General features: G+C 45.9%; 1 protein-coding gene across 1 annotated transcript in view; it reads right to left on the reverse strand.

The window, feature by feature from the left end:
- Nucleotides 1-14,897, reverse strand: part of LOC129844934 (UPF0606 protein KIAA1549L-like) — a gene marked incomplete at its 5' end in the record, with an annotated part of 89,011 nt that overhangs the window by 49,891 nt on the left and 24,223 nt on the right. The window contains 2 exons of the mRNA XM_055913099.1: nucleotides 3,174-3,212; nucleotides 3,639-3,802. Coding sequence (XP_055769074.1) covers nucleotides 3,174-3,212; nucleotides 3,639-3,802 — 203 coding nt within the window. The remainder of the gene's footprint in view (nucleotides 1-3,173; nucleotides 3,213-3,638; nucleotides 3,803-14,897) is intronic.

Consider the following 14,897-nt stretch of genomic DNA (forward strand, 5'->3'; position numbering starts at 1 on the left):
CTCTCTACATTGTTGGGAAGGGCCCATCAGTAAGCATTTCACTGTTAGTCTACACCTGTTGTTCTCTCTGCATTGTTGGGAAGGGCCCATCAGTAAGCATTTCACTGTGAGTCTACACCTGTTGTTTCTCTCTACATTGTTGGGAAGGGACCATCAGTAAGCATTTCACTGTGAGTCTACACCTGTTGTTTCTCTCTACATTGTTGGGAAGGGCCCATCAGTAAGCATTTCACTGTTAGTCTACACCTGTTGTTCTCTCTGCATTGTTGGGAAGGGCCCATCAGTAAGCATTTCACTGTTAGTCTACACCTGTTGTTCTCTCTGCATTGTTGGGAAGGGCCCATCAGTAAGCATTTCACTGTGAGTCTACACCTGTTGTTTCTCTCTGCATTGTTGGGAAGGGCTCATCAGTAAGCATTTCACTGTTAGTCTACACCTGTTGTTCTCTCTGCATTGTTGGGAAGGGCCCATCAGTAAGCATTTCACTGTTAGTCTACACCTGTTGTTTACCAAGCATGTGACAAATACAATGTGATTTGATCCTGCTTGTTATTTCATACTAAAGTTCAGGCAAAAGCTCCCTCTTGGGATACTGCTATACTGCAAAATATGGACCATGTCTTTGCATAGAAAAATAACATTGGTGATTGGATTACTGTAATGGTGAACTAACTGATCTATAATGCCAAACAAACTGATACAAACAATAGCGAATGACAACGCATACAGTGGTAAACTAGGTCAGAACAGGAGTGTGTGTGTGTGTGTGTGTGTGTGTGTGTGTGTGTGTGTGTGTGTGTGTGTGTGTGTGTGTGTGTGTGTGTGTGTGTGTGTGTGTGTGTGTGTGTGGTGTGTGTGTGTGTGTGTGTGTGTGTGTGTGTGAGTTTGTGTGTGTGTCTGCTTCTTAAACAAAGACAAATGAGGTCTAGAAGGTTAACAATGAGAGTACATACATTACTAGACATATAGAAGGGAGTCAGGTGTAATGGTATAGGTAGGATCTGTGTGTATTTATACTGTGTACTGAGCCAGGAGAATCATTAGTGTCTCGGCTAGCCTATTTTTACCCAATTAAGATGAGAACATCTGACCTTGTTCCAGCAATACGCACCAAGAGCTCGTTTCAGAGTACACACATGTACACACACACATGCATGCACGTGCGCACACGTACACGCACGCACACACATTCACACGCATACACACAGCTTTTAGTCTACTACAGAGTGAGTCGGCTAGGTTGGTTGCGGTCTCTCATCTCCCTCACTCATAATAGCCTACACACTAGGCTTGGGCGGTATACCGTATATACCGTATACCGAGGTATTTGGAAATAGCCATGGGATGGTTTTTCAATACTGTCAATACCGTTGAAACTACTTATTTTGACGTTTTTCAATACATTTTTATATTTGTAGCTACTTTTTAAGTAAATACCTGCAGTATGATAGGAGATAAAGCAGATCGTGTTCATTTCACCTGTCACATTATTTTACATTATAAAGTGGGTGGTTCGAGCCCTGAATGCTGATTGGCTGATAGCCATAGTATATCAGACTGTATACCACGGGTATGACAAGACATGTATTTTTACTGCTCTAATTACGTTGGTAACCAGTTTATAGTAGCAATAAGGCATCTCTGGGGTTTGTTGTATATGGCCAGGCACAGCCCTTAGCCGTAGTATATTGGCCATATACACCAAACCCCGAGATGCCATATTGCTTAATTATAAAGCTTACCGTAGTTCCCCAGAACAGCTGGGCCAGTCACGTGCTTGTTTGTAAATATCACAATGGGAGAAAGCAGGAGCAGGTGAGTCCAGCTGTGTATTGCCAGGGGTCGCGTTTTATATTGAAAGTCAACAGTGTTGTTTTGCTTCAATAGAGTGATCAGGGACGTGCAACTATAGTTTTCCTTCACAGAAAATACATTAGTGTAACACATTCAGCAGAAAATATATTCATTTTCATCAAATGACAAAAGAATTTGGCTGGCAGTCACGTAAAGCTATTTGGCTGGCAGTCACACAAGTAAATAAGCTTACAATTAAAAAACAAGATCTTTTTCAGAGCGCTGTCTGCTGATAGAATGCCCGTCAAGCAGAAATTATAATAAGAAGCATATTACATCTGTGTTTACAAAACACAGCAAGATATTTCTTATGCATTTTACATTTTTACAGCGTGAAAAACACAAAATTCTCAGTTAACGAGACCCCTAAAATTAACTTGCTAGTTATCTAAGTAAGTGGCTAAATTAATAAGGTGAGGGGGCATCATATTGTGTTGGATTTCTGCTGTGTTTGAGAAGTCAAAGCCCTATCTTGATTTCCTTGCGTTTTTTTTCTCTTCTGTTCTCGGGCTATCTGCTCCTCCGCCCTCTTCTCCAAGCTTACCAGGCAGGCCCGTTGCCCTAGCGACTCCAGACTCCACACAGGCACAGTGTGTACACATGCTGCTCCAGAGCCAGTACTGTTCTTCCTTCAGACAAGCATGTGTCAAAACTTTGTTCATTTGCACAATGTCTCTAGTTCACATCGCTTGACATTTGGCAGCTCCTACCTATATATGTATAACTTTATGTGCTGGATTGCCTGTCTTAGCAATTTGTATATTTAATTTTTTCACTCGTTAGCATATTTAGCTTGCAGCCTCCATGGAAATTCGCTATTACTTGTGATAATTTTGTTAGCATTCTGGTAATAGATGCCCAATTTTCTCTGGCACCACCTTGTGTAGTAAGTTGATAATACTGTAAATCCCGGGATGAGAGAAGGATGGAATAAGGTGATGAACATCTGGATACCAACCAACACTAATACACACACACAGTCGCCTAAACAAACACACCCATCATATGTTATAGTGACTATTCAAACTCTATTTCAAATGCAGCATATCCGTATCCCTATTTCATATGCCAGTCAAACACCCCATTACCCTGCACTCCTCTAGTAGACACACACCAGTGGAGGACGGCTCATTATAATGGCTGAAACAAAGCAAATGGAATGGCATCAAACCATGTGTTTGATGTAATTCATACCATTCTACTTATTTCTCTCCAGTCATTACCACGAGCTCGTCCTCCCTAATTAAGGTGCCACCAACCTCCTGTGACAGACACAGCTCACAACAAGGACAGACACCAGGGAGAAACAGGGTAGATACCTGGTGGTAATATCCTGTAACATCCCTCCGATATGACGTCTGAAAAACAAGAGAAACAGTGTCAAAGATACGTGTCATCGTCCATTTCCTTCTCCCGTCTCTCTTCTGACAGTAGGCTGAAAACATGCACTGCAAAAATAGGCAATGATCTGCTAGGTTTAACCAAACAATGGATTTACCTGCCGTCTTACCAAGATGAATAATCTCACTGCACTGGCAGATCATTCTGCTGATTTCAACCTAAAAAGGTTTGACATCATTTTTTTGCAGTGTGTGTCTCTGGTTGTCATCTGGATTTACCTCTACCTGGTGTGTGTGTGTGTGTGTGTGTGTGTGTGTGTGTGTGTGTGTGTGTGTGTGTGTGTGTGTGTGTGTGTGTGTGTGTGTGTGTGTGTGTGTGTGTGTGTGTGTGTGTGTGTGTGTGTGTGTGTGTGTGTGTGTGTGTGTGTGTGTGCGTCTGCCCACCTTGACACGGGGGTTGAGGTTGCCCATGGCGTCGGCTTTAAAGTCGCTCTTGTTCTTCCGGCAGAGCACGGCGGTGATGATGATGATGATGAGCGTTACCACGGCGATAGGGGCCAGCACAGCTGCGATGATCCACAGATTGTTTGGAGGATTCTTCACCACGGCTACAAGAGGAAACACACAGGAACACTTTGTGAGAGCACGGATAAACACACACACGCACACACAACATATTCCCTCCTATTGTTGTGCTGTGTATAAGAATTATATCATGTAATCATCAATGATAGAACACACAGTAACAGTTGACATGTTTTACTGAGGTAAATGTGTCTGCAGTGAGAAATGTTCCTCACATCAATCAACATCACAGCAGTAGTCCATCCTCTCCCTTCATTATGCTGTACCTCTACAGACACATCTCATACCGTCCTCACTTCCTCCCTCCTCTCCCTTCATTATGCCGTACCTCTACAGACACATCTCATACTGTCCTCACTTCCTCCCTCCTCTCCCTTCATTATGCCGTACCTCTACAGACACGTCTCATACTGTCCTCACTTCCTCCCTCCTCTCCCTTCATTATGCCGTACCTCTACAGACACATCTCATACTGTCCTCACTTCCTCCCTCCTCTCCCTTCATTATGCCGTACCTCTACAGACACATCTCATACTGTCCTCACTTCCTCCCTCCTCTCCCTTCATTATGCCGTACCTCTACAGACACATCTCATACCGTCCTCACTTCCTCCCTCCTCTCCCTTCATTATGCCGTACCTCTACAGACACGTCTCATACGGTCCTCACTTCCTCCCTCCTCTCCCTTCATTATGCCGTACCTCTACAGACACATCTCATACTGTCCTCACTTCCTCCCTCCTCTCCCTTCATTATGCCGTACCTCTACAGACACATCTCATACTGTCCTCACTTCCTCCCTCCTCTCCCTTCATTATCCCGTACCTCTACAGACACGTCTCATACTGTCCTTACTTCCTTTAGCAGTCACAGCAATCTGAGAGAAATACAATAATTATATAAAATACTGTCAAGAAGAAACTCCACAATGTGAGTAATAAGGAGAGTGTTATGAGGCTTTTCATTGTTCTGTTCTGAAAGCTACGCTTTCCATCTTAAACACAGAGATAGTATGTCCTGTACTGTACACCCACTCTGACACAGAGATAGTATGTCCTGTACTGTACACCCACTCTGACACAGAGATAGTATGTCCTGTACACCCACTCACACAGAGATAGTATGTCCTGTACTGTACACCCACTCTGACACAGAGATAGTATGTCCTATACTGTACACCCACTCTGACACAGGGATAGAATGTCCTGTACTGTACACCCACTCTGACACAGAGATAGTATGTCCTGTACTGTACACCCACTCTGACACGGAGATAGTATGTCATGCCCTGTACACCCACTCTGACACAGAGATAGTATGTCCTGTACTGTACACCCACTCTGACACGGAGATAGTATGTCATGTCCTGTACACCCACTCTGACACAGAGATAGTATGTCCTGTACACCCACTGACACAGAGATAGTATGTCCTGTACTGTACACCCACTCTAACACAGAGATAGTATGTCCTGTACTGTACACCCACTCTGACACAGAGATAGTATGTCCTGTACTGTACACCCACTCTGACATGGAGATAGTATGTCCTGTACACCCACTCTGACACAGAGATAGTATGTCCTGTACTGTACACCCACTCTAACACAGAGATAGTATGTCCTGTACTGTACACCCACTCTGACACAGAGATAGTATGTCCTGTACTGTACACCCACTCTGACACAGAGATAGTATGTCCTGTACTGTACACCCACTCTGACATGGAGATAGTATGTCCTGTACACCCACTCTGACACAGAGATAGTATGTCCTGTACTGTACACCCACTCTAACACAGAGATAGTATGTCCTGTACTGTACACCCACTCTGACACAGAGATAGTATGTCCTGTACTGTACACCCACTCTGACACAGAGATAGTATGTCCTGTACTGTACACCCACTCTAACACAGAGATAGTATGTCCTGTACTGTACACCCACTCTGACACAGAGATAGTATGTCCTGTACTGTACACCCACTCTAACACAGAGATAGTATGTCCTGTACTGTACACCCACTCTGACACAGAGATAGTATGTCCTGTACTGTACACCCACTCTGACATGGAGATAGTATGTCCTGTACTGTACACCCACTCTGACATGGAGATAGTATGTCCTGTACTGTACACCCACTCTGACACAGAGATAGTATGTCCTGTACTGTACACCCCCTTGACACAGAGATAGTATGTCCTGTACTGTACACCCACTCTGACACAGAGACATACAGCTCTGACAGACCTCACCCACTCTGACACAGAGACATACAGCTCTGACAGACAGACCTCACCCACTCTGACACAGAGACATACAGCTCTGACAGACCTCACCCACTCTGACACAGAGACATACAGCTCTGACAGACCTCACCACTCTGACACAGAGACATACAGCTCTGACAGACCTCACCCAGTCTGACACAGAGACATACAGCTCTGACAGACCTCACCCAGTCTGACACAGAGACATACAGCTCTGACAGACCTTAGCCTGTTAGTACACAGAAAACAGAGTACTGAGGAACTTTATTAGGATATGCACAGAGGGGGACGCACGCACACACACACACATTCTTGATTTGATTTGACACACATTCAGAAATGCAACTCTCCCTCCTCCCCTGTGGTGTGTTCACAGTGAGAGTGTAGCGCAGCTCAAACAGTGTTCTGCCTGGAGCTGATCTGTCAGATTATGAGAAGATTGTGTCTACCTTTCTCTCTCTCAGCTGGAACATTTCTCCCTCTCTTCCTCCTCTCTCTCTCTCTCTTCCCCCTCCTCTCTCTCCATCTCTTCCCCCTCTCTCCCCTCTGTCTCCCTCCCCTCCTCCCCCATCTGTTCCTCTCTTCCCCCCTCTCTCCCTCTCTCCCTCTCTTCCCCCCTCTCTCCCTCTCTTTCCCCCCTCTCTCCCTCTCTTTCCCCCTTTCTCACACACTCACATATTCTCTCAACAGAATTCTAAAGACCCTTCTCTATTAAATAGTATTTTCTTTGCTCTCTCTCTCTACCTCTCTCTCTACCTCTCTCTCTCTCTACCTCTCTCTCTCTCTCTCTCTACCTCTCTCTCTCTTCGGAGTGCATGCTGGGAGTGAGTCGTCAAGCAGGAGTGTTTGTGAGAGCGACTGGATTTCTTTTCATTCTATTGAGTTTTGGTATGTAAATATATATATATTGATTAGTTTAGTTGGTTTAAAGATAATTTTTCTAATTATTAATTAACAAGTAGAGGGGTGGTGGGATAGTTTGAGGTTGTTTGTTTTTCGCGAGGGCACAACCAGCGGGTGTGGCTGGTTGAAATGTCCACTCGTGGAAGTTTGGAGTATGAAAAACTTAGTCGGCGCAATGGAATTAAGATTTTGGCAGAGGTTGGATGTTCAGTGGAAGAATGTGTTTTAGCGGTAGGTAGTATGATTGGGTATGATAGCATCAAATCAGCCTCAAGGATGAATAGCGCAGTAGTGATATTCTTAGATTCCATTGGAAAGGTGAATACGATGGTGGAGAACGGTGTTGTTTTGCGGGAGACACAGACGCAGGTATTTCCACTTATGAATCCGGCTAAGAAGGTTATATTGTTTAACGTACCACCATTTGTTAGAGATGAAGTGTTGGAGAGAGAATTATCGCGTCATGGTCAAATTGTATCTACAATAAAGAAAGTTCTTTTTGGATGCAAATCTCCGTTGCTGAAACATGTCGTGTCTCATAGGAGGCAAGTGCATATGATCTTAAAAAAGGAAGTTGATGAACTGAATTTAGCGTTCAGTTTTAAGATTGATGGATTTGATTATGTATTTTACGCTTCTACTGAATCAATGAAATGTTTTGGGTGTGGAAGAGAGGGGCATTTGGTGCGTAGTTGTCCTGAGAAGGAGCGCGCAGAGCCCGGTAGTAGTTATAGTGATGGTACAGATAACGCATCGACGCAAAGGGATGAAACTGCTAAAGGTACAGGGGAAGGAAGAAGGTGGGCAGATGTGGTTGGAAAAGGAGGAGAGGAAGGCAGTGTGGTTACGGGGACAATTGTGGTGGATCAGAACAAGGAGGGAAGGGAAACAGTCGGTGAGATTGCGACTGCCGTCGCTGAGGTGGTGTTGGGAAATGAAATTGGAGATAAAGAGGAAATTGAAATAACAGGAAAGGAAGAAGATGTTTTCAAAGTACCGAGGAGTAGGAGAAAGAATGTAGGGGGTGGTGAAGGGTCTAATTCTAAGAGGAAGGTAGAGATTGATAAATTAGTGTAAGAGCTGTCGCTTTCCTCATCCTCAGATGAGGTGAGGAGAGAAGGATCTTCAGACCAATATGCGGAGTCAGGGAAATATGCCATCTTTATTTATTAATAACGAAAACTGATGGCAACACGAAACAAAACAAACACTTTCAAAACTTACAAAATAACAAAACGACGTTGACGCAACCTGAACATAAACTTACATAGACAAACGTAAACTCACGAACAGGAACGGACATCGAAACATACGAACAGCCAAACAGCTCCAAAAGTGAATACATCGAACACAACGAAGACATCACAGGAGACAATCACCCACCAACAAACAGTGAGAATGCCCTACCTAAATATGACTCTTGATTAGAGGAAAATGCAAACCACCTGCCTCTAATCAAGAGCCATACCAGGCAAACCGAAACCAACATAGAAACAGATGACATAGACTGCCCACCCAAAACACATGCCCTGACCATAAACACATAAAAACTAACATAAATAGGTCAGGACTGTTACAATTAGTTGAAGATGAAAAGGTTGAAGAGATGGTGGAGTTTTCCTCTGGGGAAGGTAGCGAGAGTGAGTCATCTGACGTGTCACAACAAAATAGCGAGATAATTGGGGAGGAAGGAAGGTATGGAATTAAGAAGGTACGCCAATTTCTGAAGTTGACAAAAGGGAAGAAATATATGCAGGATTACAGTATAACTGATTTTTTCCCTGAAAGTGAATTGTTTATTGAATCAGCAAAGTTTTTGATGTCAAAAATAACGGGGGGAGGTTTGACAAGCCCTGAAATTGCTAGACTTAAGAAGGTGGTCACGAGAGTGATAAGTGATGTAAATGCTAAAGAAAATGAAAGAGTTTAGTTGCAGTTTTAACTCTGTAAAGAGATGGGATGTCTGTATCTTCCTCTGTATATATTTTTTTTCATTCATGAGCAGTTTTAAGATTTCTTCTTTAAACATAAATGGGGGAAGAGATGTTAAAAAAAGAGTGATAGTGTATGAGTTAATTAGGGGAAAGGGAAGTGACATAAAATTTCTACAAGAAACGCATAGTAATTTGGAAAATGAAGTTATGTGGAAACAGGAGTGGGGGGGGGCAGTGGTGTGTAGTCATAAAAATTCTAAAAGTGGGGGTGTGGCTATATTGTTCTCAAGAGGGTTTTTGCCTTTGTCTTATGAGGTTGAAGAGGTAGTTGAGGGGAGGTTATTAAAAGTTAGAGCAAGGTATGAAAACATCACTATGTGTCTGATAAATGTATATGCCCCAGTGGTGGCAGTTGAGAGGGTATGTTTTTTAGAGACATTATCAAATACCATTGAGAAATGTAACAATGAAGATTATTTATTTATTGCTGGGGATTTTAACTGCACAGTCAGTGATTTAGATAGAAACCACCAAGAACCTCATATAGCCTCAAGGACCTTTTTAAAGCGCCTCATTGTAACACATGAATTGTGTGATATTTGGCGGAGTCAAAATGGAGGCACAAGGCAGTACACCTGGGCGCATGTGAGAGAGAACACCATCTCTATGGCCAGGTTATGTCACGTTCCTGACCTATTTCTGTTAGTTTGTTATGTGTGTTAGTTGGTCAGGACGTGAGGTTGGGTGGGCATTCTATGTTTTCTGTTTCTGTGTTGGTTTTAGGTTGCCTGGTATGGCTCTTAATTAGAGGCAGGTGTTTGGCGTTCCTCTAATTAAGAGTCATATTTAGGTAGGCGTTGTCACAGTGTTCGTTGTGGGTGATTGTCTTCCGTGTCTGTGTCTGTACACCACGCGGGACTGTTTACGGTTTGTTCGGTTTGTGTAGTCTATGTTTCCTATTCGTGCGTTCTTCTTGTTGTATGTAAGTTCGTCGTCTAGGTCTGTCTACACCGTTTTGTTGTTTTGTTAGTTTAGTCAAGTTCGTGTTTTCGTTAATATAAATATGTCTGTTCTCTACGCTGCGCCTTGGTTCCCTCAATACTCCTCCTCTTCCGAAGATGAAGAGGAGGAGGAATGCCGTTACAGAATCACCCACCAAGAATCCAGAACCAAGCAGCGTAATTTGGAGCAACGGGGAAGTATACAGGACTTGTGGAGTTGGGAGCAAATATTTAACGGAGAAGGGCCATGGGCTAAAGTGAATCACCGTCCATGGGAACAGCTGGAGGCAGCTCGGAGAGTGGAGGAAAAGAGAGAGAGGAACCGGAGTTATGAGGGAACGCGTCTTGCACGGAAGCCCAAAAAGCCCGTGAGTAACACCCAAAAATTTCTTGGGGGGGGGCTAAGAGGTAGTGGGCCTAAGAGGTAGTGGGCCAAGGGCAGGTAGGAGACCTGCGCCCACTTCCCAGGCTTACCATGGAGAGCGGGAGTACGGGCAGGCGCCGTGTTACGCAGTAGAGCGCACGGTGTCTCCTGTACGAGTGCATAGCCCAGTGCAGGTTATTCCACCTCCCCGCACTGGTAGGGCTAGATTGGGCATTGAGCCAGGTGTCATGAGGCCGGCTCAACGCGTCTGGTCTCCAGTGCGTCTCCTCGGGCCGGCATACATGGCACCTGCCTTACGCATGGTTTCCCCGGTTCGCCTACATAGCCCGGTGCGGGTTATTCCACCTCCCCGCACTGGTCGGGCGACCGGGAGCATTCAACCAGGTAAGGTTGGGCAGGCTCAATGCTCAAGAGAGCCAGTACGCCTCCACGGTCCGTTATTTCCGGCGCCACCTCCCCGCCCCAGCCTAGTACCTACAGTGCCTACACTACGCACTAGGCTACCAGTGCGTCTCCTGAGCCCTGTTCCTCCTCCACGCACTCTCCCTGTAGTGCGTGTATCCAGTTCGGTGCCTTCAGTTCCGGCACCACGCACTAAGCCTCCTGTGCGTCTCCAGAGCCCTGTACACACTGTTTCTTCTCCCCCTACTAATCCTGATGTGCTTGCCCTCAGCCCGGTGCCACCAGTGCCGGTACCACGCACCAGGTATAGAGTTGGTTTTGAGAGTCCAGTGTGCCCTGTCCCTGCTCCCCGCACTAGTATGAAGGTGCGTGTCCTTAGCCCGGTGCCTCCAGTTCCGGCACCACGCACCAGGTCTACAGTGCGCCTTATCCGGCCAGAGCCATCCGTCTCCCCAGCGCCATCTGAGCCATCCGTCTCCCCAGCGCCATCTGAGCCATCCGTCTCCCCAGCGCCATCTGAGCCATCCGTCTCCCCAGCGCCGTCTGAGCCATCCGTCTGCAATGAGCCTGCAAAGCCGCCCGTCTGCCATGAGCCTGCAAAGCCGCCCGTCTGCCATGAGCCTACAGAGCCGTCCGCCAGACAGGAGCCGCTAGAGCCGCCCGCCAGACAGGAGCCGCTAGAGCCGTCCGTCAGACAGGATCTGCCAGAGCCGCCAACCAGACAGGATCTGCCAGAGCCGCCAACCAGACAGGATCTGCCAGAGCCGCCAACCAGACAGGATCTGCCAGAGCCGCCAGCCAGACAGGATCTGCCAGAGCCGCCAGCCAGACATGAGCAGCCAGAGCCGCCAGCCAGACATGAGCAGCCAGAGCGAGCCATGAGCGTCCAGAGCCGTCAGCCTGCCATGAGCGTCGAGAGCCGTCAGCCAGACATGAGCGTCGAGAGCCGTCAGCCAGCCATGAGCGTCGAGAGCCGTCAGCCAGCCATGAGCGTCGAGAGCCGTCAGCCAGCCATGAGCGTTGAGAGCCGTCAGCCAGCCATGAGCGTCGAGAGCCGTCAGCCAGCCATGAGCGTCGAGAGCCGTCAGCCAGCGATGAGCGTCGAGAGCCGTCAGCCAGCCATGAGCGTCGAGAGCCGTCAGCCAGCCATGAGCGTCGAGAGCCGTCAGCCTGCCATGAGCGTCCAGATTCGTCAGTCAGCCATGAGCTGCCCTTCAGCCAGAAAAGGTTATATACCCAGAACTGCCCCTCAGTCCAGAGCTGTCTCTCTGTCCGGAGCTGCCTTTCAGTCCGGAGTTGCCCCTCTATCATGATCTCCCTCTCTATCTTGATCTACCTCTTGATTCTGATCTATCCCTCTGTCTTGTGCTATCCCTCTGTCTTGATCTATCTCTCTGTCCCGGTGCTGTCCCTGTCATTGATGTTACTAAGGGGATTTTGTGGGGGTAAAATGAGGGTGGACATTCTTAGGGGGAGATGGAGGCTAGGATGGATTATGGTGGGGTGGGGACCTCGCCCGGAGCCTGAGCCACCACTGTGGTCAGATGCCCACCCAGACCCTCCCCTAGACTTTGTGCTGGTGCGCCCGGAGTTCGCACCTTATGGGGGGGGTTATGTCACGTTCCTGACCTATTTCTGTTAGTTTGTTATGTGTGTTAGTTGGTCAGGACGTGAGGTTGGGTGGGCATTCTATGTTTTCTGTTTCTGTGTTGGTTTTGGGTTGCCTGGTATGGCTCTTAATTAGAGGCAGGTGTTTGGCGTTCCTCTAATTAAGAGTCATATTTAGGTAGGCGTTGTCACAGTGTTCGTTGTGGGTGATTGTCTTCCGTGTCTGTGTCTGTACACCACGCGGGACTGTTTACGGTTTGTTCGGTTTGTGTAGTCTATGTTTCCTATTCGTGCGTTCTTCTTGTTGTATGTAAGTTCGTCGTCTAGGCCTGTCTACACCGTTTTGTTGTTTTGTTAGTTTAGTCAAGTTCGTGTTTTCGTTAATATAAATATGTCTGTTCTCTACGCTGCGCCTTGGTTCCCTCAATACTCCTCCTCTTCCGAAGATGAAGAGGAGGAGGAATGCCGTTACAGGTTAGATAGGTTTTATTGTTTTGAGCATCAATCTCAGGTCTGTAAATCAAGTGTGATAACCCCAGTGGGATTTTCTGATCATTGTTTAATAACAGAGGTGGTGTTCATTAACGATGTAAAACCCAAAAGCGCATACTGGCATTTTAATATAACTTTATTGAGTGATGCTCACTTCAGGAAATGTTTTTGTTTTTTCTGGGAGAGGTGGAGGTCTCAAAAGGCCAGTTTTGTATCCATTCAACAGTGGTGGGATATAGGGAAAATCCAGATTCAACAATTTTGTAATCAATACACGAGGAATGTCACCAAGGATATCACCAGATCAATGAAAGCCCTAGAGTTTGAAATAGTGGAACTCATGACGTTGGTTGAGACCACAGGAGTTTGAGGCCATACGCAGGCACTCAAGAGAAAAAAAGTTGAATTGGCAGACCTGCTGGGTATCAGAGCACAGGGGGCATTGGTGAGAAGTAAGTTTCAGGGAATCTCTGAAATGGATGCCTCATCCAAATTTTTCTTTGGTTTAGAGAAAAAGAATGGACAAAGAAAAATTATTCATTGTCTCAAATCAGCTGTTGGACAAGAGCTCACTAGCCCTAGTGAAATTAGAAAGAGGGCAGTAGAGTTCTATGCTGAGCTCTACAAGTGTGAGTACAAAGAGGATAAAACAGTGACACAGCAGTTCCTTGATGGGCTCCCAAAGGTGGATGCAGAAGCTCAGGTTGAGCTTGAGCAACCATTGTCTTTGCAGGAGTTATACTCTGCATTAAAAGGCATGGAAAATGGAAGGGCACCAGGCTTTGATGGGCTTCCCGTTGACTTTTTTAAGTCTTTTTGGACTATGTTGGGAGAAGATTGGCTAGCAGTAGTTAATGATAGTTTAACCGGAGGGTTACTACCAATAAGCTGCAGAAGGGCTGTCCTCACCCTACTGCCCAAAAAGGGAGACCCTAGGGAGGTGAAAAACTGGAGGCCGGTGGCTTTATTGTGCACTGATTATAAGATATTGTCCAAGGCTTTGTCCAACAGGCTGAGGGAGGTGATGGGGCAAATCATACATACGGACCAGTCCTACTGTGTTCCTGGCAGGCAGATAGGGGATAACATTTCTCTGATTCGTGATTTTTTGGACGTCTCTAGGGCTATTGGGTTGGATGCTGGTCTAATTTCAATTGATCAGGAAAAGGCATTTGACCGAGTTGAACATCAATATTTATGGCATACGCTTGAGGCGTTTGGGTTCAGCTCTGGTTTTATTGACATGATAAAGGTGATATATGGTGACATTGAAAGTGTATTGAAAGTTAACGGTGGTTTGAGTGCTCCTTTTAAAGTGTGTAGAGGTATTAGGCAGGGATGTTCTTTATCAGGGATGTTGTATGCCATTGCTATAGAGCCACTACTAAATAGCATTAGAAGTCGCATTGAAGGGGTGTACATTTCCGAGGATATTCCTCCTATTCGTCTTTCAGCCTATGCTGATGATGTAGTTGTTTTAGTGAAAAATCAAGCGGAGGTGGATAGTTTGAGTCTAATGGTTGATCGGTTTAGGGGAATATCCTCGGCAAAAGTAAATTGGGAAAAGAGTTGTGCTTTACAGATTGGAGAATGGTCTGGAGGGATCATGGCTTTGCCAGGGGGCTTGGAATGGTGTAAGGGAGGGTTTAAGTATCTTGGAGTGTACTTAGGAGATGAGGGGATTATGGAAAAAAATTGGATTGGGGTGGTTGAAATGGTGGAAGGGAGGATGAGGAGATGGCGTTGGTTGTTACCTCGAATGTCATATAGGGGGCGAACTATTATAGTTAACAATGTGATTGCCTCTGCACTATGGCATCGGTTGGCAGTTTTAGAACCACCATCTGGCCTTCTGGCTAAGATACAGGCAATTATTGTGGATTTCTTTTGGGATAGATATCACTGGGTTCCACAAAGTGTTTTGTATTTGTCAAAAGAGGAGGGGGGACAAGGTCTGGTACATCTTGCTAGTAGGGCTGCTGCTTTCCGGTTTCAGTTTATTCAAAGGTTGCTTTATGGACAGGAAAATGTGGTGTGGAGGGGGGTAGCAGGCCTTGTGTTACAGAGGGTTGGAGGATTAGGTTTAAAGAAGGCTTTATTTCTGGTTGATAGTAGCCAGATTTCT

This window comes from Salvelinus fontinalis, unplaced genomic scaffold (assembly GCF_029448725.1).
Source record: "Salvelinus fontinalis isolate EN_2023a unplaced genomic scaffold, ASM2944872v1 scaffold_0254, whole genome shotgun sequence".
In the NCBI taxonomy this organism is placed as follows: domain Eukaryota; kingdom Metazoa; phylum Chordata; class Actinopteri; order Salmoniformes; family Salmonidae; genus Salvelinus; species Salvelinus fontinalis.